Source organism: Rhamphochromis longiceps, linkage group LG23 (genome assembly GCF_057381845.1).
Source record: "Rhamphochromis longiceps isolate RC_006_pf linkage group LG23, R_longiceps_female_GT1.1, whole genome shotgun sequence".
Taxonomy (NCBI): Eukaryota; Metazoa; Chordata; class Actinopteri; order Cichliformes; family Cichlidae; genus Rhamphochromis; species Rhamphochromis longiceps.
The window spans coordinates 9,374,431-9,400,188 of NC_140578.1; the positions used below are offsets into that span (position 1 = coordinate 9,374,431).

The following is a 25,758-nucleotide window of genomic DNA, read 5'->3' on the forward strand; positions in this document are numbered from 1 at the left end:
TCTATTCGACTTTGCATTAGGGTTAGGGTTAGATATAGTTACCTACTCTTTGGATGTTTAATGCCCGTTTATCCATACCATTAGTTATTTACAGTATTTCATAAAAGTGAGTACACCAGTCCGTGAGTCGTTTGGTACCGGGCCGCAAGAGTTGAGGCTCAGGTGTGAAATTTATGTTTTTCAGGGTTTTTATTGTTATTTTTTATAGTTTTTATCGTTAACTCGGTTTCCCTGGGTCTTTTCCCGTGTGTTATGAATAAATTTTCTTTTTTTTTTGTACCAGTACTGGTTTTATTTTGTTCTATTTATCCATGACACTGTAAAGGTCTGCCCGTGAAAATATTGTCGGACATAAACCGGTCCGTGACGCACAAAAGGTTTGCTGGTATTTTTGAAATCTTTTATTTTTAATCAAATGTTTATCTTGCTATTTATGTCAAACATTAATCTATACTGTCAGCAATTTCTGCCATACACACCTATAGAAGTCACACATACACCTAAAATATATATTTTTTTTATTTATAATATAGGTATATATTTTAGCTGTTTGTCCCTTGTGTTTAGCTAAATACTTAATTAGCTTCTCTTCACTGTTAGCCAAAAATATCAGCTGCTAGCCATTTAAACCTAATACATTTTAATATTTTATCACTATTTATAGCTAAATAGTTCAACTTTTTATCCATTAAGCCAAGCTAGCATTTTTAAAAATTATTTTTGTCTAGTTTATTCACAGTTTTAGCTTGTTTTTAGGGAACTGTTAGCTTTCAACTGCTAGTCATACTTTCTGTCAGGGCAAGCAAGGCATCTATTTCTATATTATCAGTATTATCTAAATGTAATGTAAAAACCTCCCAAAGTGAAAGCCTCTTCTTGCATTTCAAACACTTTTGACATAAAGCAGTTCCCCTGCTTACATCCGTCTTTTAAATTACTGCCATCTGTGGCCCCAAGCTTGCTTCTGATTCTACTGGAACCACCAGTCTATGATGGTTATGCCCATGTACCATCAGTAAAGCCTTAAGGTGGGTGAGCTATGAGACCTGCAGCTGGTTGTTTATGTAAATCTACCTGGTGCCTGACAATGAAAGGTAAAAAGAAAGACCTCCTAGTAAATAACTTGTGTGCTTCTATAGCCAAATATAAACAGTTGGGATGAAAGTTAGCTCAAGCCACAACTTCCAAGCTAGCAAGACGTATCTGTTCATGCTAGCATTAACAGTGCCTATACACATACGCAGCACACACATACCGCATATTCACAGCATGCAGTAAAGACAGGCATAATTATGACAAAAATGAACTTAAAACACACTCAGAAACATCAGGGTAGATAAAGGTATAATTAATGTTGGAAAAACATTATGCCTACCTCTTTCACAGGGGAATTGTAGAAAAAGGGAGAGGCCAAACAGGTACCCCAAATTTATAGGGTTGCACCATAGAAGAAGAACAGGATGGGGAGGGGTTCTAACTGATAATGAAGATAACTACAGGCTTGGAGGTCCTAAAAGTCAGTTATACCAGGAACAGTGTAGGGTTTAGAACACATTTTGTGTAATTATAACAAAATATAATTTATGACCCGGTTACATTTACACTTTTATGGTAATTGTGGACAAATCTCTGGTCTTTCAGGGAAACTGTTGGGAGACTAGCATGTTAGACAAGCTGCCATGGGATTTTCTTTCACAGCTCTGAGATTAGTTGCCATCTGCCATCAGACCCACTCAAAGTGTTTTTGAAATGCCTTCAGTGTATCTGACAGTTCATAACACCTATGTAGGACAAATGGCTTTTTATCTAGTTGAAGTGAAGACAAATACATTTTGTTATAAAAGTAAAAAAGCACTGCAGAGTTTGACTATAACAGTGTCTAACTGTCTTCATATCCAAAACACATGTTTGGCTTTTAAAACCAAATGCATATTTTAGATGACTTGAAGCTTCTATACTTTATGTTTTTTGCTATGTTTGCCTTTGCTTCTTAACTGCAATGTTGGGCACCAATATGAGCTCACCTGTTTCAGCAGGTAAGCCATGTTCTGAAGGCTTTAGATCCAGGGCTGAAGTTCTCCTCAGACCATTTTTTAAGCATATCATCGTTTTTTAAAGAACAATGCAAAACATCTCAAAACAAGATAAAGGGAAAAAAATCAGCCTTTGACATAGCAATAAATTTTACAAATCTATTAAATGAATTAATGAATAAGAAATAAAGGAAGCAAAATGATAAAGCATGCTTGAAAAAGAAAAGTGATGACAGGGAGATCATATTTAAAAGCAGCTTATTTCAGTAAGAGGGAGCTTTTTCCAGCTTCCTTTGAATTGCCAGTAAAAAGGATCTGATCAGAGCTTCTTACACAATTTGAAGAATGAGGAAAAAAAATAGTTTCAGATGATACGGACAGTTAAAACATTAAAAAATAAACTGATATCAGTGTTGTTGTGATATATCAAGAAATAATGCACTACTGTCCTTTTCAAAATAGGAATCGGACTGAATCCCTGGCGTCTAGAAGCTGGCTGTAGAGGTGGTAAAGCAGGCAGAGATCTGAAGACCTGGAGGTGGAGCAGGAATGGGAGTCTGAAAAGCAGAATAACAACAACATACATTTAATATACATAAAACTGAAGCTGATTGGTTTCTAGAAAGTGGGAAAGAATCTTATTGGAGCAGAGCATTTCCACAGCATGTCTTTCATCCTGTCTTCCTTCTCTCACCCCAACCGGTCGCACCAGATGGCCACTCCTCCCTGAGCCTGGTTCTGCCGGAGGTTTCTTCCTGTAAAAGGGAGTTTTTCCTTCCCACTGTCGCCGAAGTGCTTGCTCATAGGCGGCCATATGATTATTGGGATTTTCTCTGTATGTATTATTGTAGGGTCTACCTTACAATATAAAGCGCCTTGAGTCAACTGTTGTTGTGATTTGGTGCTATATAAATAAAATTGAATTGAATTGGATGTCGATGACGAGACTGAGTATTATGGCGTGGGAAAGTGAAACTGATGACAAGAATGGAATAGTGGCTTTATTTCATTGCATACTAAATAATAAAGCAGCACAGATTTGTCGTGATCCTAATTCTGATTTTGATTTTTGAACCTTTTGGGTTGTTTGCTTTCCCTGTTGGTTGTCCTTCTGTGTTAGCCCTGCGATAGACTGGTGACCTGTCGTGGGTGTTGGCCTCTGACAGCTGGGATAGGCTCTATCCCAGCTGTCAGACTGATAGATGGATGGCTTGTTATAATTTAATCTTATTTTGGAGTCTAATTTGTTCCCTCAGTGTTCCCTGTCTTATCCTCTTGTGTCAGCTCCACTATGTTAAGTTCATTCATGTGTCAAGTCTAATCTGATTTATTCTAATCAGATTTGACTTTTGATTCTATAGACAGAATTAAATCAAAGCTAATTTATGTAATTCTTAAAAGAAATACCCAGATAAGTGACCATAGGCCTTTCAAGATGAATAACCAAGTGCCTAGCCTGCAGGTGTCTTTATCTCCATTTCTACTCTCATCATGACCTGTGTCAGGTGTGGTCTGGACTGTGTGAATAGTGCATTCTAGGGGTTTATTTGAGATGAACACTAGAGGGAGTTCTTCATCTGAGTCCACAGCAGGATGTTCTCTGGGTAATTCAATGCAAATTTAGTGTAAATTTCACGTAGGCCTCTTTGTGTCCCATCTGTGATCATTTTAAACATCTGAATGGGTCTGCACATGTTTCCCTATGTATGACAGATTCAGCTCTTAGCTGCAGTTCCTAACAGGCCATATCTCCATATGTTTTGTCACTTCCATGGTCATGAGCCAGCTCCACACTCAGAGCTTTAAGTTCCTTTGTTGCTCTGGCTAATGTCAGACGGGCCCGTGACGGACAAAAACGACTTGTTCTCGGTCACTGCGCGTCAGCTGAGCTGAGATTGTGAGTGAAGGATTTTTTTTTTTTTTTAAAAAGGTAAACAAAGCCTTGGACTGTTTGGGTGCCCATCAAAGGGCATGCTGACCAAGACCTCGATTAACGCTGGAGACATGATGGCTTGGCGTGACTGGTGTGGGGAGAAATCGAGTATTTTTGTTCTCAAGGGAAATGTGTGGGATGTGTCACAATGTCACTGAATAGCGTGAGCAGAATAAGACAATTTTTTTGGTTAGACAGCATCTCTCCATGAGGAACTGACCTTCGAGCTTTTATGTCTGACTAAAGTCTGAGATCTCTCACTGTCTTTATGCTGAACATCAGGCTTTGTGTCATTATTTGCCCTCTGGTTCTACAGACAGTACAGTAGACACTGTACACGGCTCAAAAAGAAAATGCCAGCCCAGAATGCTTTTTTTTTTTTTTAAATCTTTGTTTAATTATGAAGAGAGAGGACAAAGGCAAGCAAAGACCTCCAAAAGAACATACACGCATTTACAGCTCACTGCAAATGTAAGAGACTGTGTGAAGATTCAGACATTAATAGACAAATAAGGAAGCCCCTGGCCTAATAGTTTATTGTAAAAGGAAGGCATTTTTTTTATTCATTTAACACAAATATATTATTTTAAACTGACTTTTTGAGATTTACATAATAGATATTTGTAGTTTTATCGTGCAGCAGTATTTGTGTAAATACCCTGCTGTAAAAAAGATATCTGTCTCTGTAAAGGTGTCGTCAGATAGGAACTGAAGCACCAACTGTGCAAATGTATGCTGTAAGCAGCTGCCAGTAGTTTTAAATTTTATCTTCCTCATAAACCTGGTTCATAAAGCAGTCAGGTTTGCATAACTTTTCCACAGAAGCATTTACATGTTATATAGATGATTATTTTCATGCAGCCTCTTTGTGCATTACATCTGAATGCATCTAGTGCATAGACACTGTAAAAGATGGACATAGCTGCCATGATGTCACCCAGTGGTTAGTGAAGTCTTGTTATGAAATCTCGAGTCGAGGGGTTTTACAACCTTTGTGTCTGGAAACTGGACATGACGTTGTCTATTTGTACCTGGAAGCTACATCCATCGTTTATTCTACATATGATCAATCTTCAATTTTATGGTAACTTGGAAGTGCCGTATACTGCACTGCCTCAGTAGCTCGAGAAAAGCATATTTTAGCTAATCCGGAACTCAAAATCTATGCTAATCCTAACCCTAAAGGGAGTGGCATGACTGTGCTTTGGTTCTATGACAAGACTTCAAAACCTATTTTGCAGTCAAAATATATGCAGTACCCAGCAATGCTGAGTACTCCTGTCTGTGTTTGTGCTGCTGTCAGTGCTTTCCTTTAGACTCTGCCCTGGAGAACTTTCTTGCAGTCAAATGAAATCATCTAATCTCACCAGCGTCAGCTTGTGCTTTTTTTCTTGATCTGTAACAATTGTTGTTTTTCACTGACGCTTTCTTCTCCAAACCAACCTTTCAACCAATCAGTGTTCTGCCTAAGCATAACATCTTCAGCATCCAGCTACACCCTATTTTTTAGGGTTGCACGTCTGTATTTGTTGCAGACCCATTATCCTACAGTCTGCATAACCAAATACCTATACAAACAGACACAAACGCAGTATCATAAATTCATTTTAACTCTAGATGGGGCACCAATAGCTTGGCGAAAGTAAAGAGCTTGGCTGCTTTCACTCAGACCTTAGCTGCAGTTATTAGCATGTCATATCCCTTCACAGTCTTTGTTTTAAGTCCTTTTGTTGCTCTGCGAAATATGTGAAAACTGTCATAATGGAGAAAATGCCTTGTTCGCAATCAGCGCTTGGACAGCACACGACTTGTAGTTATATAGTATGTATATAACTGCAACCAATGTAGGCAGATAATTTTTAAAAACATATCCAGCCTTTGTTTGGGATTATAATTGTGTATACTTGTAATGAGGTATGTTGAGGCATATTTTTCTAGTATGATCTACACAGAAACTTGAAGAAAAATACCCCAAAGATGTTTCCTTCAGATGGCGAACTCTCTTATATTCATTGTTCCAGCTTTGGTACTGATAGGAGAGCTACAGCATGTGAACAACACATTCATCTCATGTGAGTAACACTGACTGCAGACAGAAGGGGGGAGAGGGCACATCGAGGAGGTAACCACACCAAAGTCACCATCATGCCACCAGGGTACATTGTGAGGCTCATTAAAGTGCATTAAACAACATCCCTGCGGAACAATGAGAGGCCCTGGGGCCCTAAGGCAGAGCCCGAGGCTGGCTGGGACTGATATGGAGACCCAGGGGATCCTGTTCATCCAGGCCTGTCACTACCAGACTCATCTACAGCTGCCAAACTCCATTCTCCTCTGATTCTGTCATCAGCCAGTCAGCAGGCGAATACTGTCTGGAGCTAAAAGAAAGGATAAAACACAAGCCTGTCAGCACTCAGAAAACATGCTGCTGTTCCTATTTGGCTCCTAAATTGTATCTATGGGAAGATTGTGTGGGTTCATGTACAAGCCATGGTACATTGTACGTTTATGATCAAGGTACCACACATTCAGTCATGTCTGTATTTGCTGTTTTTCTTGCCTTGCTATTAAAAAATTAGATTATTATAAACAGTGCTCTCTGTATATTATCAGACATGTACTCGCCTAAATTTCCTGCAAGGTCCCCAGAATTTTCCAGTAAAAACTAAAGTGGATTCATTTAATTGGGAGTGTACTAACCTAGTATCATTTTTCAATATATTGTTTTGGTTGTTGTTCTTTGTTTTGAGCACCATTAGCACAGATGAAAAGGTGCCTATCTGGGCTTGTCTGTTACAATATAAGCATATGCACTGATCCTTATAAATAAGTATTAAATTAGAGAAGATTTATTAGAAAATGTTAGGAAATTATCAGAAAATTTCACACTTTCACCAAGACAAACATGTCTAGACAAACTTATACTGTGTAAAACTGGAAGAATTTTTCTATATTTTTTTTTGTAACTGTTAGGACACGTAATTGTAATTTTAATAATGAAAAAAAAGTAATATTATTTATTTTATCTTTGTTTTATCTGTAAAATTACAGGAACACAATATTTAAGCATAAAACATAAACATTACATTAATTTATGAATTCATGTATTTATTTGTTATATTTAGTATTTATTCCATTCATTTTTACCATTACCTAATACTCAAACATAAAAGATTAGGATGTTTATTAGTACGAATGATTAATAATGAGTTAATTATAAGTTAATTATTTATTATTATTTTACGGGTTGTTGTTTTTTACTTTAAGTATTGATTTGTTTGTTTGTTTGCTTGATTCGCTTTTTTGTCCCTGCTAGTGGTGGGGGAGGAGAGGGGGGAGGGGGGAGGAGAGACCCGCTGACGATGCTGCGTGCGCAGCTCTCCGTCTGGAGTCGCTACGACGGGACCGCAATGAAGAGATAAATGGCACCCTTATCTATTTATTTGTAAGTCTCACGGAGCTCGGTCATCGTTAATTAGGAGAGAGTGGCTCAATAAAACAGCCGCGGACACTTCAAAGGTAAGAAACACTGGCGTTTGTCGCAGAGCGGCTTTATTTTCTGCACGAAATACATTAAAGGACCGGAGATGAGGCAGGGTCAACCACCGGTTTTCTGGTCTTTACGTCGCTGAAGCGTATAATTCGTTTCAACCTCATCACGTAGAGTAAATGTGAATTATTCCAGGAGTGTCGGGGTCTCGGTTTTAAAACGTAACAAGGCGTTTTTCCTAATTTCCCTGGCGATTGCGCAGCAGCTAGCTTGTATCGCGTCTGACAGCGCGTTAAATTTACGCCAGCTGAGGGTGATAACAGGTTATTACTGAGCTCCAGGAGCCCTCTGTCCCTGCCCCGGTTGCGGCTTTAATGTCAGCGGGGCTTTCGTGTTGTTGCGCGAGATGTGCGGGGATGTGCGCGCAGCCTCCTCGCTTTTCAAGGCGAGCCGTCGGCGGCTGGCTGCGGGCACCAGACAAACCAGGGACTGGGCTCATAATACTGTGCATATTTTTGTGGGAGCACGGCGACGCTGGGTGCAGGGACACAGAAATGTGGAAGGAAGGCAGGAAAATATCCTCAGATGAACCCGGCAGTGTCATACCCAAGGTCTTTTGCAATAGCCTGGGCATTTACTTAGAAGTGGTACAAGAAAACAGCTCCTGCAGATATGAGCTCACCCGGGAGGAAAACACTCAACACGGTCTCCAATTTCTGCTCTTTCTTGTGTAATTTCTTGTTTATAATGTCCAGCTTGTGTGAAAGGAAAACGAGACTTGCAGATGCAGTATATTTCATGTGGAAACAAGTGTCAAATTAAAGGAAAAATATGAACCTTTGACCCCTGCTGTTATAAAGACTGAGGGTCCAGTCTGTGTATAAAAGATGGATACAGCCACAGTGACATCACTAATTGGTTCATGGACACTTTGAAGCCCCAAATTTGCCATTTTGAGCATCATGTGTTTTTGTTCTGGATTCATACCAAAGGATGAAGTTCTCAGTTATACACTGTGTAAAGATGGGACCAACACATCGTGAATAAAATCAGCAAAATTGATATTTGAGTCAATCATGTGGTTGTGCTGAGACATGTGACGTGTCTGTGACATTAGCATGACGTTTGTCTGGTGCTTTCATGAGATGAGCAGAAGCATCAGCCATGCCCGCACTCCATCGTTGGTCCATTCATCCATTGTCCTCTGCTTATCCAAAGGCCAGTCGCAGTGGCAGGTGGTTTCTCATCCTTCTCCCCAGCCACACTTTCCATTTCCTTCTACTGAGATGTATGAGGGAGGTGCCCAGGAGACTTCCCAACCACATGCCCGAACTACCTCATGTGGCTCTTTTTGACATTGAGTTTAGAATCTTCCCCTTCATTCAGCAAACCCCAAGATCTGGAGCTCAGTAACCTTGCTAGGTAGTGGGAAAATTGAGCCCTCTCCTGCAGCCAGGCCCAGGATCAGAGCATCTGCTGCCCAGCTTTCTGCCCATGGGGCATGGTCAGGGTGCTCAGGCACAGCCAGAAAAAAAAAAAGCTTTCCAGGACAAAACAATACTGAGTATTTTGAGCGTTTTTATTATTATTATAATTATTATTATTATTTGTAAATGGTGAAGTTTTTGTGTCCATTGAGCACTTAAATTAGAGAGGGACTACCTGCCAAAATCACCTAAGATTCAAGCGAGTAGGCTTACCCTGGGAGTACACCAGGTATCAAATCCTGGTTCTGGCTCCACTCAAAACCATGTTGTGGTGGCAAAACAGTTCAAAAGTACCCAATTTATATATTTGACAGCACTGAATCAAGCTGCAGAGAGCAGGCGTGGAGGGCTGGAAGTCGGTCACACAACAATATAAAGAATTGAGTTAGTTTTCAAAATAATAACTTCTGAAATCCTCCCTGTGTATTCTTGGACTTAGTTAGCAAGACACATTGATAAATTGCTTGGGTGCATCACACAGACAAAGATGCATACATGCAAATTAGTGCCGTGTAAACGTTACACAGAACATTATAGCCTCTCTTCCATCAGCACTGACTCAACTCTATTCTGTTTTTAGGGTACTCCATTAGGTATCAGGTATTTTTTTAGGACCTACTTGGTTCCTACTTGTTCCAAGCCAGCTGAGTCGAGCTGAAAATGTGTCGCAGGACTTTCAGACCTCCTTGCTATAACATCCCCGCCCACATTGAGTTGGTACTCAATTGTAATGGAAAACAAATGAGACCCAAGTGAAGTCAAGTAGAGCGGACCCAAGTAGGTGCTAGTAGAAAAGAGGCATAAGGGAACTGACCCAGCTGTTCCCATGTCACAGTCCTTTAGAACGTAAAAATCTCCTCACTCAATGACTTAGATGAACATGAAAATGATGTGACTCATTTCAGTCTTCGGACCTTGACTCAAGTGAACACGTGGAAGACTTTGCACCAATTTTGGTCCATTAAGTAGATAGAAGCTGTTCTGTTGGGGTTTTTTTGTACGGTTTCCTTTAAATTGCAAGAACATTGATGAGTGTTGTACTAAATAAACAAATACTAAAGCGTACGTGTTAGCTGTACTTAATTAATCTGTGCACTTCTTACACAGTCATAAACCTTGTTTTAGCCTGAATGAAGATATTACTGAAGAAGGTCACACTTTACATGCTTAGAGTTTTATATATTCATTGCGTTTCAGACAGACCTTATGTTTATCTGCATGTTCAAATGGCGGTGATTACTAAAAAAAAGCCATTTGTGACCCACCCATGCATAATAATTACTGACCCGAGGTGCAGATTCTCGCTGTAAATGTATTTTAATGTAGTTGAATCGCTAAATAATCGCCATCTAACCTGGATTTCTCACTGGCACACTGGTTAAAAATGTGACACAGTGATCATCACAATGAGTATTCCAGTGCTAAATTATTGTTATTGTGAAATTTGACTGATTGTGGCATTTAGGGGATCAGCTGGCGGACCACCCGCTGAATAAAAGATGAGCTGCACTGATGTGAAAGCAGTCTGCATCGTGATGAGGCTTCTGTGTGTCTCTCTAATGAGATGTAATTGGCCACTGGAGCGGAGGGGTGTTGAGAGCGATGACCTTTTAGATCATCAGCCGTGCTCTATCCATCCCCGGTGCTTTCGTGTCCTCTGGTCTAAAAGCTAAATCAAGCCCACAACGAGGAGGTAAAAAGAGAAAATAGTCCCTGTAATGTATGTCGACTGCAGTGCAGCTTAATGCAGTTTGAAGGCGAGGCGTTGTTGTTTTTCTCTCTGCTGTTGACTTACTACGGTATACGTTCCACCAATGAGCAAGGGGAAAACACAGAGAGGAAATGTGGAAATCATTACAGTAACGGGGACAGGGGAGGGATCTTATTTGGCTCTCTCAGTTGGGTCTCCTATTTACTCAATTAGCTGTTACTGGCTGGTGAACACAGACCTCTCCCAGATGACGTGTGAGATTTAAATGTGCCGCTGGTCTTATCGGTGTGAAGAAAACATACTCTGCACTCATTCAGACATGGTTACAGGTTTGTTTGTGCTGCATGTTTCCTACATTAGCTCATATATCAGGAAAATTTCATTATCCTGGAGCTGTTTTTAATAGCTTAAGCTACAAACTCTGTTATCACGTGGGACTGCAGATTCTGTTAGCGAGCTAGGACATTAAGCTAAGATTGGAAATAAGCTTTGTCCTGTCCTGTTTATGAGGTGTTGGATGTAGCCAGAGGAGCTGGTTGTATTTTGTTTTTTTGTTTTTCCTCTTGTTACACCACAAGTCCACGGGTTTTGTGAAATTACTTTAACTTATAATTAGTTAAAGTTAAATAATTAGTTAATAAGTTGAAGTAATTTATAGATATATAGATGTCTTTAGTAGAGAAAATGTGTTATGGATTTTACATTTTACTTGGGTTGGCAGCTGAGAAACATTTTAGGTCTCGTTTCAGCATTTTATTATTTTTATTTTAAATCCATCTGAGACAATGGTATCAGCTGTGATCAGTTTACATCCTGTGGCTCTTATTTTGAAAGTTTAGTAGCAACCTGCCCCACCATCTAGAAGGTGGCTGTAGCTTCCACATCTGAAAAGTGAAACAAGTGCCATGTGCCTTAAACCTGCATTCTTCTTAATGACTAGCAAGTTGTTAAAAAAAACTTCCTGTCTTATTGAGGTTTCTTGCATGACGTCATACATACCTAAGATTTGTCAATGAGTCAACCGCTGGTTTTTATGGGAAAAATGTGTATTTCCTGACTGGCTAGCAGTGTTTCCTGGAGGCCGCTGGCTTATGTTGGGTGAAATCATTTGCAAAAAAATTGCTATGCCAAAAACCTATTGGTGATTGCTTTGGTTCCTTGCTGGTTCCCATTGTTAACTATAGCTTTTCATCTTTGTCAGCAAATACTCACCAACTACCAGCTAAGCAGTAGTAAAACTCGAAAAAGTGGGACACACACTGGAAATGGATAAGCTTTGCCTCCATAATAAAAGCTTTGCGTCAGTGCTGGAACCAACACATTTCCAAAAGTACACCCTTTACTTTGAAGGCTAATGGATCCCGTTTACAGTTCAGTGCACTTTTTACAGTTTCTCTTCAGCTTGGAGAGCTGCTGGGCAATGTCCGCCACTTCCATTTAAGCTGCGAGTGCAGCAATGTGCTGGCCACCAAAGTATTCGAAGGAGGTCTTTACCAGCGAGTTGGGAAATACATGTTTTTTCCTAGCAACTGGCTCACTGACTGGTATGTAGGCCTGTGTGACTCGGGGTTTTGCAATCATTTCCCTGTATTGTCATCATTTTAGTCATAAAGGCGTGTTCAGTTAGCATTTGGTGTCCATTCTCAGAACACCAAAGTGGCGATGCTAAAATGTTTAGCTCATTTCTTAACTTCACTAACTGGCAGGTGATGCCATAGAGGGTACATCCAACTTTTATACTGTCCATGGATATCTTTGACATTATTCAGATGCTTTCAGAGAGGATCTCATCCCGCCCAGTGTCCAACTTTGCCGTGTTGGACTGCAGCTAACCACAGTAGTGCGCTGTAGTAGTAGTGAGCTGGAGGGTCACTTTAGCAAGAACCTGTAGCTGGTGGACAGCTGGTACAGTGCTGCTACACTGGAGAGCAGAAAGAGGACTAGCGTCACCAACAGCAGTCCAAGAAAGACTGTTTTCATGGCATATGGTTTATAGCATTGCTGGGGGGAAGCTAACAGCAAAAAAGCAGCAGTTTGGAGGTATTTCATAAGTTGATATGACCAAAACGCTGGGATAACAATGCTTCTTCTGTTACTCGCTCTCCCTTCTGTTATATTCAGTCTAATATCTGTTTGAAAGCTTTTATCGATTACTGTTAAATTTAATAAACTCGTCGGCTCCACTGTCTATGTGATGTGTACTCACACTGAGAACAGTAGGCAGTAAAGATGCTAGCATTCAGACAAAATCAGAGTAGTTTAGGTAAATTGCATTATTTTTATCCGGCTGTCATTTGTTATCTTATTAGATTACAAATGAAATACATTTATATGCCGGATGCATTCGTTTGTGAAATTTTAATGTACAAAGTTAGGAGAGAAGTTTAAGTTGAGCCTGATGTTTCCTTACACGTAAAATGATTCCCAGTCTTTTCCTCGCAGTGAGAAATGCGCCTTATTAACTTAACATGAGGACCAGACTGGGACTTGATTTTAGCAAACAGCCAAGGTATCGTTATCTAATCAAAACTAAACGATAAATTCAATGAGTGTGCCTTGGATCAAAATAACATCTTCAAATTTCTCGATTTATCTAACACAGAGTCTAAACTCCGGAGAGATTCACTTTTCTTGGGGGAAAAGCATCAAAAGCTGTTTAAAAGTGATTTAATGTTTGCTGAATAGTTCCAGGGCCTGAAATTTATATTTAAAAATTGTGTGTGTGTGTGGGGGGGGGGGATTCCCCCTTGAATGCTTCCCACAGGGAGGATTTATACTTTGTGGGACTTTAACTATGGGTCATATACGGTCCCATTCTTACCTCAGAATGTGTTTTTCCTTTGTTGTTCTTCTCCAGCTCCAGCATTTCTCTCATTTCTGTCTCTGTTTTGGTGGCTTTGTTTGTTTTTATGACTCTACTGTCATCCTAAAAAAGGAATAAAACAAATTCAATTAACCATAGAATCAAAAACTGAAACTACTATTAGATTCTGTTTAACTCAACTTCAAAGTTAAATTTGAGGCTGTCGAGCCGGTGCTTAAATCTTCGGATGTTCGGTTAGATGGAGTGTAATTTAATTATTGCTGTTTTTAAATAGCTCCTTGGTGTTTTTGTTTTAAAACGAACGCCATATTCTTGCAAACTCTGGCACACAAATGATTCTGTCTCCAGGTAAACCCCCGTTAACCTTGAATAACCTCACCTGCTTCCTTGATGCTGCATGTGGGCGGAGCCTGAGCTGAGACTCGCCCACAGTGTAACAGAAAACAAGTTTTGCGTTTCTCACCAGCAGAAACGACTTAAATTTCGGTCAGTTTGGAGCTTCTCTGCTTTCTTTTCGTCATCCTCCATCTGTCTCGAGCCTCCTCGACCTGACCAACTGAAGCATCTTTAGATCGTAACGCTGGTTTTATAGTAGGCGTGATGGGTGCATCAGTTCATCTTCTTACCCTGATGCATCCATCATTCTGGAACAGGATTAATCTGGACTCATCAGACCACATGACCTTTTTCCGTTGCTCCACAGTCTGATCTTTAAGACCCATGAGAAATCTAAGCCTCTACTTCTAATTAGCCTCACTGATAAGTGGTTTTCTTGAGGCAACACGGCTGTTTAGTCCCAAATCCTCGAGTTCCTCTTCACGTTGTGCTCTTATGCATGTTAAATAGTCAAAGTGAGTTTCAGATGTATAAGTGAACACTGATCACAATCATCCAGGATTATTTTCCCAACCACATTTCTTTTTGAAGATGATGATTCATCACTGTCCTTCCAGGTTTAATAATGCATTGCACAGTTCTCAACTCAACCTGTCCTTAGTAGTTTTCTTTGCTTGATGCAGACCAACAATTTGATACTTTGAAAACGGAGTAACATCCTTTCCTCTGAGCTACAGGGAGGGGAGGAGGGTCTCAATTTTTCAGTTGCATCTAATGTCTTTGTATTTACAGAAATATAGATTCTTAGATGCAAATTTGTTCCTCGTTTTCTTTTTTTCTTGGCAGCAAACAATGTTATTTTTCCACAATTACTGTATGATCGTAAAATATGACACCTATACTGTACATGCAGACATCATATATTGTACGTGCATCTTCAGTGAAACCCTGGGTTAACTTCACAAATTGATAGCCAGCTTCATGTGACTGTTTATCCTGACTGTCAGTGTTAGGCTAATGGAAAGATATGCTGGGTATGTTATACTCGTTTCGTGGTATAGGGTCCTAGCCTGATGAGGAAGCTCTTTCTGTGTTCATTACTGTTACCGTTCAGGCACTGAATCCAAAACCCTGAACTGCATCAATGCACAATACTTCAAACTTCTCTTTTTCTTTTGTTTTAATGGTGGAGGAACCCTTCTGTTGCATGTCAGCAGGGATCAGTTTTTTATTGAGCCTTATTATTACGAGATCTTACTTTGACCTTCCCTATCTGTGATAACACAGAGACAAAGCAGAGTCACTGAGTCAGATAATGTAGCTGGGAAAAACAACAATGGTGAACATGATCTGTGTGTACTTTGGTTCACTCTGCTGGTTAAACTTCCTCCTCCTGCTCATCTGCAGAGTTTTACTTTTTATCACATGATTCAAGCGAAGTTGGAGTGAACACCACTGCAGGCTGACTGTATGTCACCCAAGTGGCGATTACTGCTGATGTCGATGGCTCAGAGTAAATCCTGCTTTTTTTTTTTCTTTTTTCTTTTTTTTTTGGGGTGGGTGATTTCCTCCCTTAAAATAAAGTGAGTCCATATCCCGATGGCAGCCGAGTAAAAAGAGACAATTAAGCTTATTATTTGGGGGAATTTCCTCATTTTGTGCACAGTCAGGCTAACTCATTGGAGTCTCTGACAGCAGCGGCGCTTCAACTAAGAATGACTCCTTTCATAATGGTCAGGGAGGCATTATCGTGTCACGGACCTCATGACCGCGTTATCACACAGGAAATGTCTTGCCCCGAGCTTCCTGGAATGCAAGTGAGACCGCAGCATCCAAATAGTGGAAAAATAGAATAGATCTGAATTTACTATTCAGTCTGAGCTCTGATTCATAAATGTGTCTGATAACCATAACAGAACAATGTAATAAAAATGACATACTCTCAGTGACTAAGGTTAGTCTTAGTTACGGTTATGGTTGTCCCTTTTTAGCAGATTAGGGCAGATTTATAATTTAGTGTTAAATCAGTGTTCGTGTTGTGGCTACAATGTATCTTTCTGAAACTTTACCCTGTAACCTGAGGTGCAACTGCCTAGAATATAACTACATGATGCTGTTGTTGCTTAGGCTACATTGTAGGCTCGACGTAGATTTACTGCAGCAGCGTAATTCAGATAGAATTCAAAGGAAAACCATGTGGTATGTATAATATACATGCTAGCTGGAAATAGCAGGTAAGAAAGAGCTACTCACTTTTACCACATACCAAACAGTCACGCTCATGTGGTCGCAGATTCCGAACCGTAGACGCTAAAAGGAGGACGAGCATTTTTGCCGTCGGTGTTGGTGTTTTGAAACTGAATGTATGCTGGGTAATTCTTATTTCGGACACTTTAGTGACCAGAAATTACTAAATAAACTTAATGTGTCATTCAGTTTGACAGGACCTAGAGATTGATCCTGTAAACTCATCAGGAAAGTATTTGCAGAGGTCAAGACAGAGGGCTGTTTTCCCATAGATTGCTTTAGGACTGGAAGTCTTTATTAAACACAGGTATCGCCCCCTGGTGGTTTGTGAAAGGACCAAAAAATTAAAGCACTTGGTGTTGGCTTTACTTTCTTTTATGCTGTGTTTTGTTCCAGCAAATAAATACTCCATTTGTCCAAATCCATTTTTTCCCTAGTCTGTAAAGTCATGACTTTGAATGAGAAAGGTCATCTCCTGGTTCATCAGCATCTCCTCCACCAACATAGTTATGTGATTGCTACATTTTTTTTTGCTTCTCAAGTTTATTTATAGTTTTAAGTTTATTTAAAAAACATAAAAGCATAATGTCTAAAAGACAATAACAGTATCGTACTATGGTATCAAACACGCAGCCCATGAAATGGTAGAGTTTGACCTGGATGGCTTTACAATGTGTGAAATTAAGCAGATTAAGTTATTAGTTACAACAAATTTGCACAGCTGATCTTGTATGTTGATTGCAGCTTCATACAGGAGGGAAAATTTGAATTTTTATCATTTTAAAAAACCTAAAATTCTATTTTTGTCTAGTTATAAAACACTAGTATTAAATATGGACTCAAACACATGACACAAAGCTCACAGTTAATCATGCGTTAGGATCTTTAGGAAGCTCTTGGAAATTTCTTTGTCTTTAAAGGGTGCATTGTCTGAAAAACTGCGAGTCTACAAAGGCTTTTACTCAGTTCTTCTAGAGTATGGTTAGGTCTGTTTTACAGTTCCCAAGGTGCACACACTTCCCAGACCTTTCCTGTGCACGAACCAGTGACAAGATTATCAGCCAGCCGCCTGGCCATGTAATCCATCAGAGCCTTATTACAATATCCCGTCTATGCTTCGCAGAATAATATAAAACCAGCCTGGAGGGAGAGAGAGAGAGAGAGAGCTTCTCCTCGCTGCTCATTGTGGCAACCCAACACCACATAAAAGCCACCCGGAGAGGAAGAAAAAGTGTCATGCTCCTGCCAGAAAATCAGAACTGCATGCGTGCATTTAATTGAGTTTTTTAACTTTAAAGGTTAAAGCATACACTTTGTAGTTTTTTTTCAGGGTATTTAATGTTTCCCTTTTTCTCCAGTACCTGAACATTATCCCGCTCGCTCCCAGCCGTATGAATAATTGACCTCACTGACACGAGATGCACCCAGGGGACGTTTTATCACTGTGGACGGATGGGGGTTGACATCCAGTGCAGGCAGGACATGTGTTGTGCAGAGGTATCATGTAGTGATAGGAAAGCCGACACAGTACGGTTATAAAAGCACAAAAGCATGTGTGATGTCGGATGATGGATAGAGACTGAGATGTGTAGTTGATCAAACATGCTGAGTTCCTGTTTGATCTTTCTGCGTCAATATTGTATCTTGGTGGTCTTGGACCTCTGCAGAGATGAGGGATGGATAGATGGGCAAATATAAAATGGAAATCCTTCACGGCTCAGACTTTAATCAAACACACAGCAGAGAGGAATGTGTGTGTACACAGGGTTACAATAAGATATTTTCAGTGTGGAGTGTTAAACATTTCCCAAGTTATTCAATGAATAACCCGTCTCCACATAAGATGAGATGTTGTAAGACTTCCCGTATCACACATTGATTTAACCTCCTAGGACCTGGCGTCCACATATGTGGACATCACATTTTGGGTTATTTAGACCAAAATACTCAATTTTGCTCTGCAAGGGCCTGATATCCACGTACGAGGACATTATACTGCTACTGTTCTATCAAAATTTTAAACGAATATCCTCATATGTGGCTCTTGAGTTTTCATAAAACAAAAATAAGGAAAAAAAAATCTGGTAATTCTTTGTTTTTACATTCATTGGGCCCCAACATGCCCAAATATCAAAGAGAAATTAAAAATGCATGCTGGGGAAGAGTTCGGGTCTTAGGGGGTTAATACTGGACAATAATCAATGGCTCATTCTCATGCAAAAAGAGGTTAAAGATTAATATAGGGTTTTTTAAAAAAAAAACAAACAAATAAAGATCACATAATTTTCCTATGCCATTAAAGATTGTAATAGGAATACTCCTTTATTTTTGTGTATTATTTACCAGGTTGAGCTGTTTTCGTCATGCATTATTTTAAGCTGTTCAAAGTTTAAAAAGGTAGAGAGAGGCAAGGTTGAAATGATTTGGAGATGTGCAGAGGAGGGACAGTGGATATTGAACAAAGGATGTTAAAAATGGAGCTCCCAGGCAGGAGGAAAAGACCTCGGAGGAGCTTCATGGATGTAGCGAAGGAGAACATGCAGAGGCCTGGCGGAGGATGCTCGGGATGGGGTGAGATGGAGGCGGATGATCTGCTGTGGCGACTCCTACAGGAAGCAACTGAAAGAAGAAGATGATTATAATATTGAGTTATTCTACTTTATTTAAATCATGTTGTTGTAGGTGGTTTTCATTGTTTTGGCTGCTGTAACAAGCATTTCCCAGCTTTGGGGATAAATAAAGTATATATAGAAAGTAAAAACTATATATAGTTAAAAACAGTTTTACACATGGAATAAACGATTGAGGGGACACAGCCAGCTGTTGCTTCTCCTCGGAGTCTCCCATCCTGTGGATGAAGTCTGCTTTCTCTGTCTTGTATCAGCATTAGCGACGGCAGTCGTTGTTCTGCTCTGTGGTCTTGGTGAGCAGAACAAGGATTCGCAGCTCCAGACGGTGGAGATGGAGTCTGATCTCATTTCATTTCATGAAACTTTATTAATCCGAATCAGTGGTGGTTGGCGATCTTCACCTCTCTCTGAGGAAGCAGCTGAATAATGGCGAGGACTGCCGAAATATCAGTCTGGCAATGTAGTCAGCTGGTAGGGTATTGCTGATTATTACATTTTTTTTCTCCCATAATTTACAATTTTTTTTTACAATTTTTTTTAAAATATAAATATTATATTCACATAACTGAATCTTAGATATTTGTTAACAGCCGAGAACAGGAATGTCTAGGTTAGTTTGTGAGCACTGAACTTAAGATCAGCAGGACTATCTGGGATCATTTTCAAAATAAATAAATTTAAAAAAAACGCTACAATGGGTAATCGTACACTTTGGCTGCCTTTAACTGTGAGCTGTGTGTCATAATCTTTGAGGACTCTGACTCTAACCTTGTTTTGAAGGCTAAAATGACTCTGTTGATATCACCTAGGGGACAAAAACTAAACAGTCTAATTGCCAAGACTTGCGAGAACAATATTTAAACAAATAAAAATTACGTTTTTATATTCATAGTGTTTATATTTGTAGTCCTGTATTGAATCCCAGTCGTAAAGGGCGACCTCATTGTTTGCATTTATTCTGGTTTGTCTGCATTACTCTGTCATCAGCAGTGAAACTGAGCTCACCGTGTTTGACTTGGAGCTAATAAATCTTTAACAGCAGTTACTTCTACGAAAAACAGGAAGATGAAGAGAGATGAAGTCCGTACATGGATTGTTAGAGATTTGAAAATGCAAAACTGCATTGCCAGAATACTAGCCTTTTATAGCACAATAACCAAGATAGTTACAATATGCTATTGGTTTTTTTCTTACTACCATACTGTGTTTGGTAGTAAAATAACACTGTTAAAACAGACCTATCACAGATGTGGTCTCTTAATATATCTGAGCAGCTCACCCAATTGAAGTCTGAATGTGGGAAACACTGCAGGAATGGCTTGTTTGGTTTCAGAGTGTCTCTGTAGCTCGTTTGCTAGCATTAGCAAGCGTGGAAGACGCCACGCACAAACTGAAGACTCTTGGCTTCCCCTTTTGGTTTGCACTGCTGCTTAGTTGTAGTTTTCTCAAATTAAAAAAATGAAAAATTTTCCACTTTGTTATGTTGTCAGCTATCGGTCACAGTCTGAATCACATTGGAAAAATTCCCCCTATTTAGCAGCTCCATAAATAGATGGAAGAGTTTAAAAAAAGAAGATTTTAATATATAGAATTAGCATTTTATTGTTGTGTAGTTGTATATGGAAATAACAATCCCTAAGCATATCTGAACTTAGTTCTTCATATTAGCACAGTATTGGGGCCCCTGCTTTACTCATTGTGTATATATGTTTTAAGATTTTTCACTTTTTATTTTTAAAGTGGGGCTTACCGTCAAACCTTCTGCTCTATGTGTTTCAGGGCTTCTTACAAGAATAATGGACGAAACCCGTCACTGACTTCATGAAGATTGATATTCAGGCTGAATCATGGAGGGTAACGATGACAAGTCTGTAACCATGACCCAGCCACAGACTGAAGTGTGCAACTCTGAGGCGGGAGGAGGAGGAGAGGTCTCCAGCAAAGTGGAAGATGGAGTAAATCCACTCACTCCTGCTGATTCCTGTGATGCTAATATGACAGGACTGACTAAAGGAGGCCTCTCGAACCTGACAGACACTCCTGCACCCCCAGTGGTGAGTCCCACTGCTGAACCTCCAGGAGGTGTGGCTCTTAAAGTGGCTACCACTGTACTCCACCCAGTTTGTCTGGGTGAGAGCCCGCTCATGCTGCCCATTCACCTCCAGATGGCCGGAGCAGCCGGGCCTCAGCTCGGACAGATGGGGGCAGCACCGTACTTGATAACGAGCCAAAGCCCAGTTTCACTGCCCCTGGTCTTGGATCAGCAGGTGATTCAGCACATGAGTCCTTCTGTAATCCCTCAGACCACCAACTGTGCACAGCTCCAGAACAACGTGCTGTTACAGAGTCCTTTGACGTTTGGTTTACCTCCAGCTGTTGATCAGAAGTCCACAGGACAGACGCAGGAGGCTAACTTGCTCTCTCTCCTGCAGAATCCAGCTTTTGCTGCCATCTTGCAGGACCTCTTCCCTTCCCAGGGGAGTTCATCAAGCTGTCAGTCTCCAGGCTCTCCCTTCTTCCCCCTTCCTCCCCTCACCCCTCCCTACACCTCCCCTCTGGCCCCTCTGGTCCCTCCTGCGACACTCTTAGTCCCATACCCGGTCATCATTCCTCTGCCTGTGCCTCTGCCAGTCCCTCTCCCCATCCCTGTCCCTCAGACCGAGGACTCAAAGGGTAACATGCCAAAACCAGTTTGCACTGTGAGTAAAAGCACTCAGACTTCGCCAAAAGATACTACCTCCCCCTCGCAGTCTTCAAGGAAATGCATGCCTCCGTTCCAGCCACAAAATGCATCCCCATCCTCACTTCCTCTAGAGGAAGGACAAGCTCTGGACCTTTCTGTCAGGCCATGTCCAGTTGAACCAAAACAGGAATATCCCAGTCCACAGCAGGACAGTGTGCTGGATTTGTCAGTTCCTGGTGTGAGGAAAAAATGTGCTCAGTCAGACAGAGAAGGAGCCTCACAGTCCGGCCCGGATGGCAGCGGCACATCTTTGTCTCTGGGCGTCGATTCCAAACTCCTCGGCAGTCTGGCATCGCTGGAGTTCAGCCGGCAGCATAAGTGGTTGGTTGACAGCAGTGCTGCTGGGTCTAGTTCTTTGAGTCAGGAGGCGTCTCTTAGCGGTGCTGGAAACCTCGAGATAGTGAGCACCTCGCAGACAGCCAAGGTCATTGTCTCAGTGAAAGACGCAATCCCCGCCATCCTCTGCGGAAAGATAAAAGGCCTTTCAGGAGTCTCAACCAAAAACTTCTCCATAAAACGGGATGGCAGCCAGGGGGCAGCTCTGCAGCAGCTCTACGGTGTGCCGTCGGGATCCCACGGGGAGCAGCACGACCCCAACAACCCTCTTAAAAAGGTCTCTAAAAGCAGAGCTATCAAACTGAAGAAGGTCAGCTCACAGGAGATCCACTTCCTTCCCATTAAGAAGCAGAGACTGGCAGCGCTGCTCCCCAGGAAGTGAGCTCGCTCACTGGGGAGGGAGACTAATCTGTGGACTAGTTTTCTGGTAATCCCTCCAGAGAGTATAACATAAAACACATGTGGGACATTCTGTAATCAAATTGAAACGCTTGTGTCCAACCAAAACTCAGAGTCTGGCTTTAAAAGCGGGGCTCTGACAATGTGACACAGTAGTTACACAAACGGTTTCTTCTGAGTTTTTCTTTTATGATGCACTAGTCTCTACAGTGTTTTACTAAACCATAAATGTTTCAGTGTACGGCAGCTTAGTATGCTCTCTGTGAGTCAGAGATGTCTGTGATTCATGGTAACAGCAAAGACACAAGTTCGATTCCTCCGTTTGGGTTTATGGTTTGTTTCCACATGTATTATGTTTTATATTTTGGTGCACTGAAGAGCGTGTACTGCAGGACGTGACTGAGGCTGTTAAAACATGTCCCATCAGTGGAAATTCACATGGTCATCAGTAGCTCACTGGAGCGATTCATTCTTTCCTGATTGGTTGGGATTTAGCATGACAGGCTCATAATGACTTGGCGAGGCCTGAGCCACAGTTTCATTAAATGAATGTTGGCAGCAGCCACTGATCACAGCAAAATATGTTCTTATTTTAACAACAATAGGGAATAAAAGAAGCTTCTTAATTACTTTCATGTTTAAACTGACCTTTCTATCCAAAAATGAGGAAACTACTAAAAGAGCTATTATTGTTGATGGCTAAATTAGCCAAAGCAGCAAGTGTTTAAAGCACTGTAACTCCCTGCTGTTTCCACTTATTAAAGGGGACCTAGTCTACTTTTCCTTGTTTCCTATCATATGAATATTGTTACAATGGCTGATGCTCATTGATGAGGTCAGTGTATGTACAAGTAATCCTGAAACCCAAAAACTCAAGCTTCAGACTCAAAGCTCGATTTCAGCTTTTGTTTTGTTTCATCTCAGGCACACTTACTGTTCAAACTTCGTCTCCAAGGAGCAGCCAATCAGAAGAAAGTAAAGAGAGGCATTTCTGTAGAATGTAGCTGTGTTCCATTCGGGGGACCCGGCCTTCGTGGTCTACGTGTGCCGGTTCCTTTGAAGGCCGGAAGTGCGAGGCTCTACCATCTAACACTTCTGTTTAATCAGTTTTCTGTTTGATGTTTATTCAGCTGTGTGAGAACTATAACTTTAATCTCAGCCAAACCGATTTACTCAAACTAATAAAACAGAAAAAAGCCAAACAATACATTTTTTTATGTTATCTAAGTGTCTTGCATATCATAATCTTAGTAACAAAAGACCGCAGGAGGTCCGAAAATGATGTACCGGGAGTTTGCTGTTCTCACCGGCTCTAGCGAGCCTAGCTGATCCCCGGCTAGCTATCGAGCTGGTGGGTAACAGACTTCTGTGAAAACGTCAGAGCACTTTTGCAAATATGTGATATTTTGATAAACCGAGCAGATATTTGACGTTTACACAGCTACATTCTCACCTGAAAATATGTTAAAAGTTTATTTTGTGACCCAGAAAGAGTAATAGGAGTCATATTAAAACTAAGCAGCTGCCGCCATTGTTGGAAACTGGAATTGGCTGGGCCGCGCTATGAATTCTGGGATAGGTTGGGCCACGAAGGATACACCCGACCCATCCTTCACATTCGGGGGGAATGAAGGACTGCATTTGGAGCAGCCTTCGAATTGGGACAGCCTTTGTCACCTGGCTTTGACATAATTGGTCTACAAATGCGGTCTCCGAAGGATGTGGCCTAGGTTTTGGGACACAGCTTGTATATGAAAAATGGACTTAGCCACCATGACAGTGACATCTACATTTTGATGCCTTCACTTGAGTATTTTGGCTACAATCATTTTCATTTTTGTGGAGCCACATTTTAATATTTTCAGGTGAGAGGGTGGCGCTCTAAAATATTAGGTAACGTTAGCTATATCTGCTAATTAGCAGGAATTAGCTGAAAGTGTAAAGACAGTGCAGTTGCTCTATTGTTCACTTGAAGCTGTCTCCAATCATCTCCCTAGGCTTAAATCTTAAATTTACAGCTTGTTCTTCTGGTTGAAAAATGTAACATGGTTGTGGCCAAACGTGGGTAATGTTAAAGTTTCTAAATATGGAGCCTAGAAGCCAATGGGGGACGTCAAGATCGCTATGAAAAGGCACAGTTGTTATGAAGGTGGAAGCTGGCTAAAGAGACCAAAACTGCTTTGTGTACAACTATGTAAACGTGTTTATTTCTGCTGTATAGTTGGGCATTTTAACAGTCTGTGGAGACTGACTCAGTTATGGAGAGAGCCTCAAATGGCCAGTTTAGGAACTGCAGTGTTTGATGATACAGCTTGCTTGTTTCAGCCAGTGGATAAACTGCAGGAGCTCCACCAAGGCAGAGTATAAGATACATCAGGATTATTTTGAGCTGTGAATTATGCAAAGTTGCTTTTAAAACCATGTAGCTGGAAATGAGGAGAATAGGTCCCCTTTAAGTGAATCTGAGGGGAGGTTTGCTATTGATTAAATCAGCTGTGAAGCAGAGCTGAAACTGTAGTGAAAAGCTGCCGTTAAGAAGAAATAATGACCAATTTCTTGGCTTCAGTGAGAGAGAATTCTGTTTGTGTATGTGTTAACTGTGTGATTAGTTTATTAGAACCAGTATTGATGAAAATCCACCCATTTTCAATCGTGTAAACATCTGTTCCAAGTGGTTTAAGTGTCTTTTTTTGTTGTTGTTTTTTTTAATTGTTTTTTTGAGCATGGTAATTTTCTGTCCCAGAGTTGTGAATGTGGATCATATGTTGAGTGCACTTTGTCATAGTTAGAGGCTGTCCTACCTATTATTCTCTCCAAACTGCATTGCCCCTCTTTTGATTGCAAGAGTTATGTAAATCTGTGAATTACAGGCCAAGAATTAATAACAGCCATATGCAGACTGTCTAGTTGAACAGAGATGGAAAAAATCTTGATGCTCTCCTTCCTTTTTTTTTTTTTTTTTTTTTTTTTTTTGGAAACCAGTTTCTTATTTATATCTGTGTACTTTAGCAGTCTCAGCACATCTTAACTCATGCCTGCAGTCCTTTAAACAGAGCTCTTTGGTTTAGTAGTTTGACCTGATCACTCTAGTTATATAGTAACATCTCTAATTTATTACTTGTGCAACTTTTATTTATACAGCGTGTTTATATAATGAGTGATCAGTTAGGAGGTAAAGAGTGAATTGATATTGTAATACAGCCGAAGCACCTTTTTGCTTCTGACAGCAGATTTATTAAAAGGTCATCATTTGAAATGTGGTGGGAGATAAATGTTTGCTTACTGTACAGTATGTGTACTTTTTTATATGGAAGTGAACTAAAATCTTCAATTCTGAATCGTTTGCCTGAGTTTTCTTTTTTTTAAAAGAAGTTGCAGTCTAAAAGGTTTGTGGTTTCTTGGTGGAAATGGTTTGATATCGGAGGACAACACACTCTGTCATGCAGACGGAGAAGGTTACTGGTAAGTGTACAAACAAAGATGTTTAAATATTTAATTCAATGAGTTTGTTATTGCTTTATCCTTGCTCTTTGTACATGTGGTTTGAATCAAAATGATTTGGTCTCAGACTGGGTTTTAATCCTATCAA

The 25,758-nt window shown here is 40.5% G+C and overlaps 1 protein-coding gene and 1 long non-coding RNA gene across 2 annotated transcripts; one reads left to right on the plus strand and one right to left on the minus strand.

Moving 5' to 3' along the window:
- On the minus strand, positions 1-16,338 carry LOC146641270 (uncharacterized). The gene is made up of 3 exons (XR_014909602.1): positions 16,068-16,338; positions 13,476-13,580; positions 1-2,590 (listed from the first exon to the last, which is right to left on the minus strand). It is a non-coding gene; the product is annotated as an uncharacterized LOC146641270 (long non-coding RNA).
- On the plus strand, positions 7,323-25,441 carry rai2 (retinoic acid induced 2). Its single transcript, XM_085398357.1, has 2 exons — positions 7,323-7,485; positions 20,471-25,441. The coding sequence occupies exon 2, from the start codon at positions 20,539-20,541 to the stop codon at positions 22,150-22,152; it is 1,614 nt and encodes a 537-aa protein (XP_085254483.1). The 5' UTR covers positions 7,323-7,485; positions 20,471-20,538; the 3' UTR covers positions 22,153-25,441.
- The last annotated feature ends 317 nt before the right edge of the window (positions 25,442-25,758 follow it).

Bases quoted from the DNA above. Each gene is read 5' to 3' on its own strand.
- rai2 (XM_085398357.1), top strand. From the start codon at position 20,539: ATGGAGGGTAACGATGACAAGTCTGTAACCATGACCCAGCCACAGACT.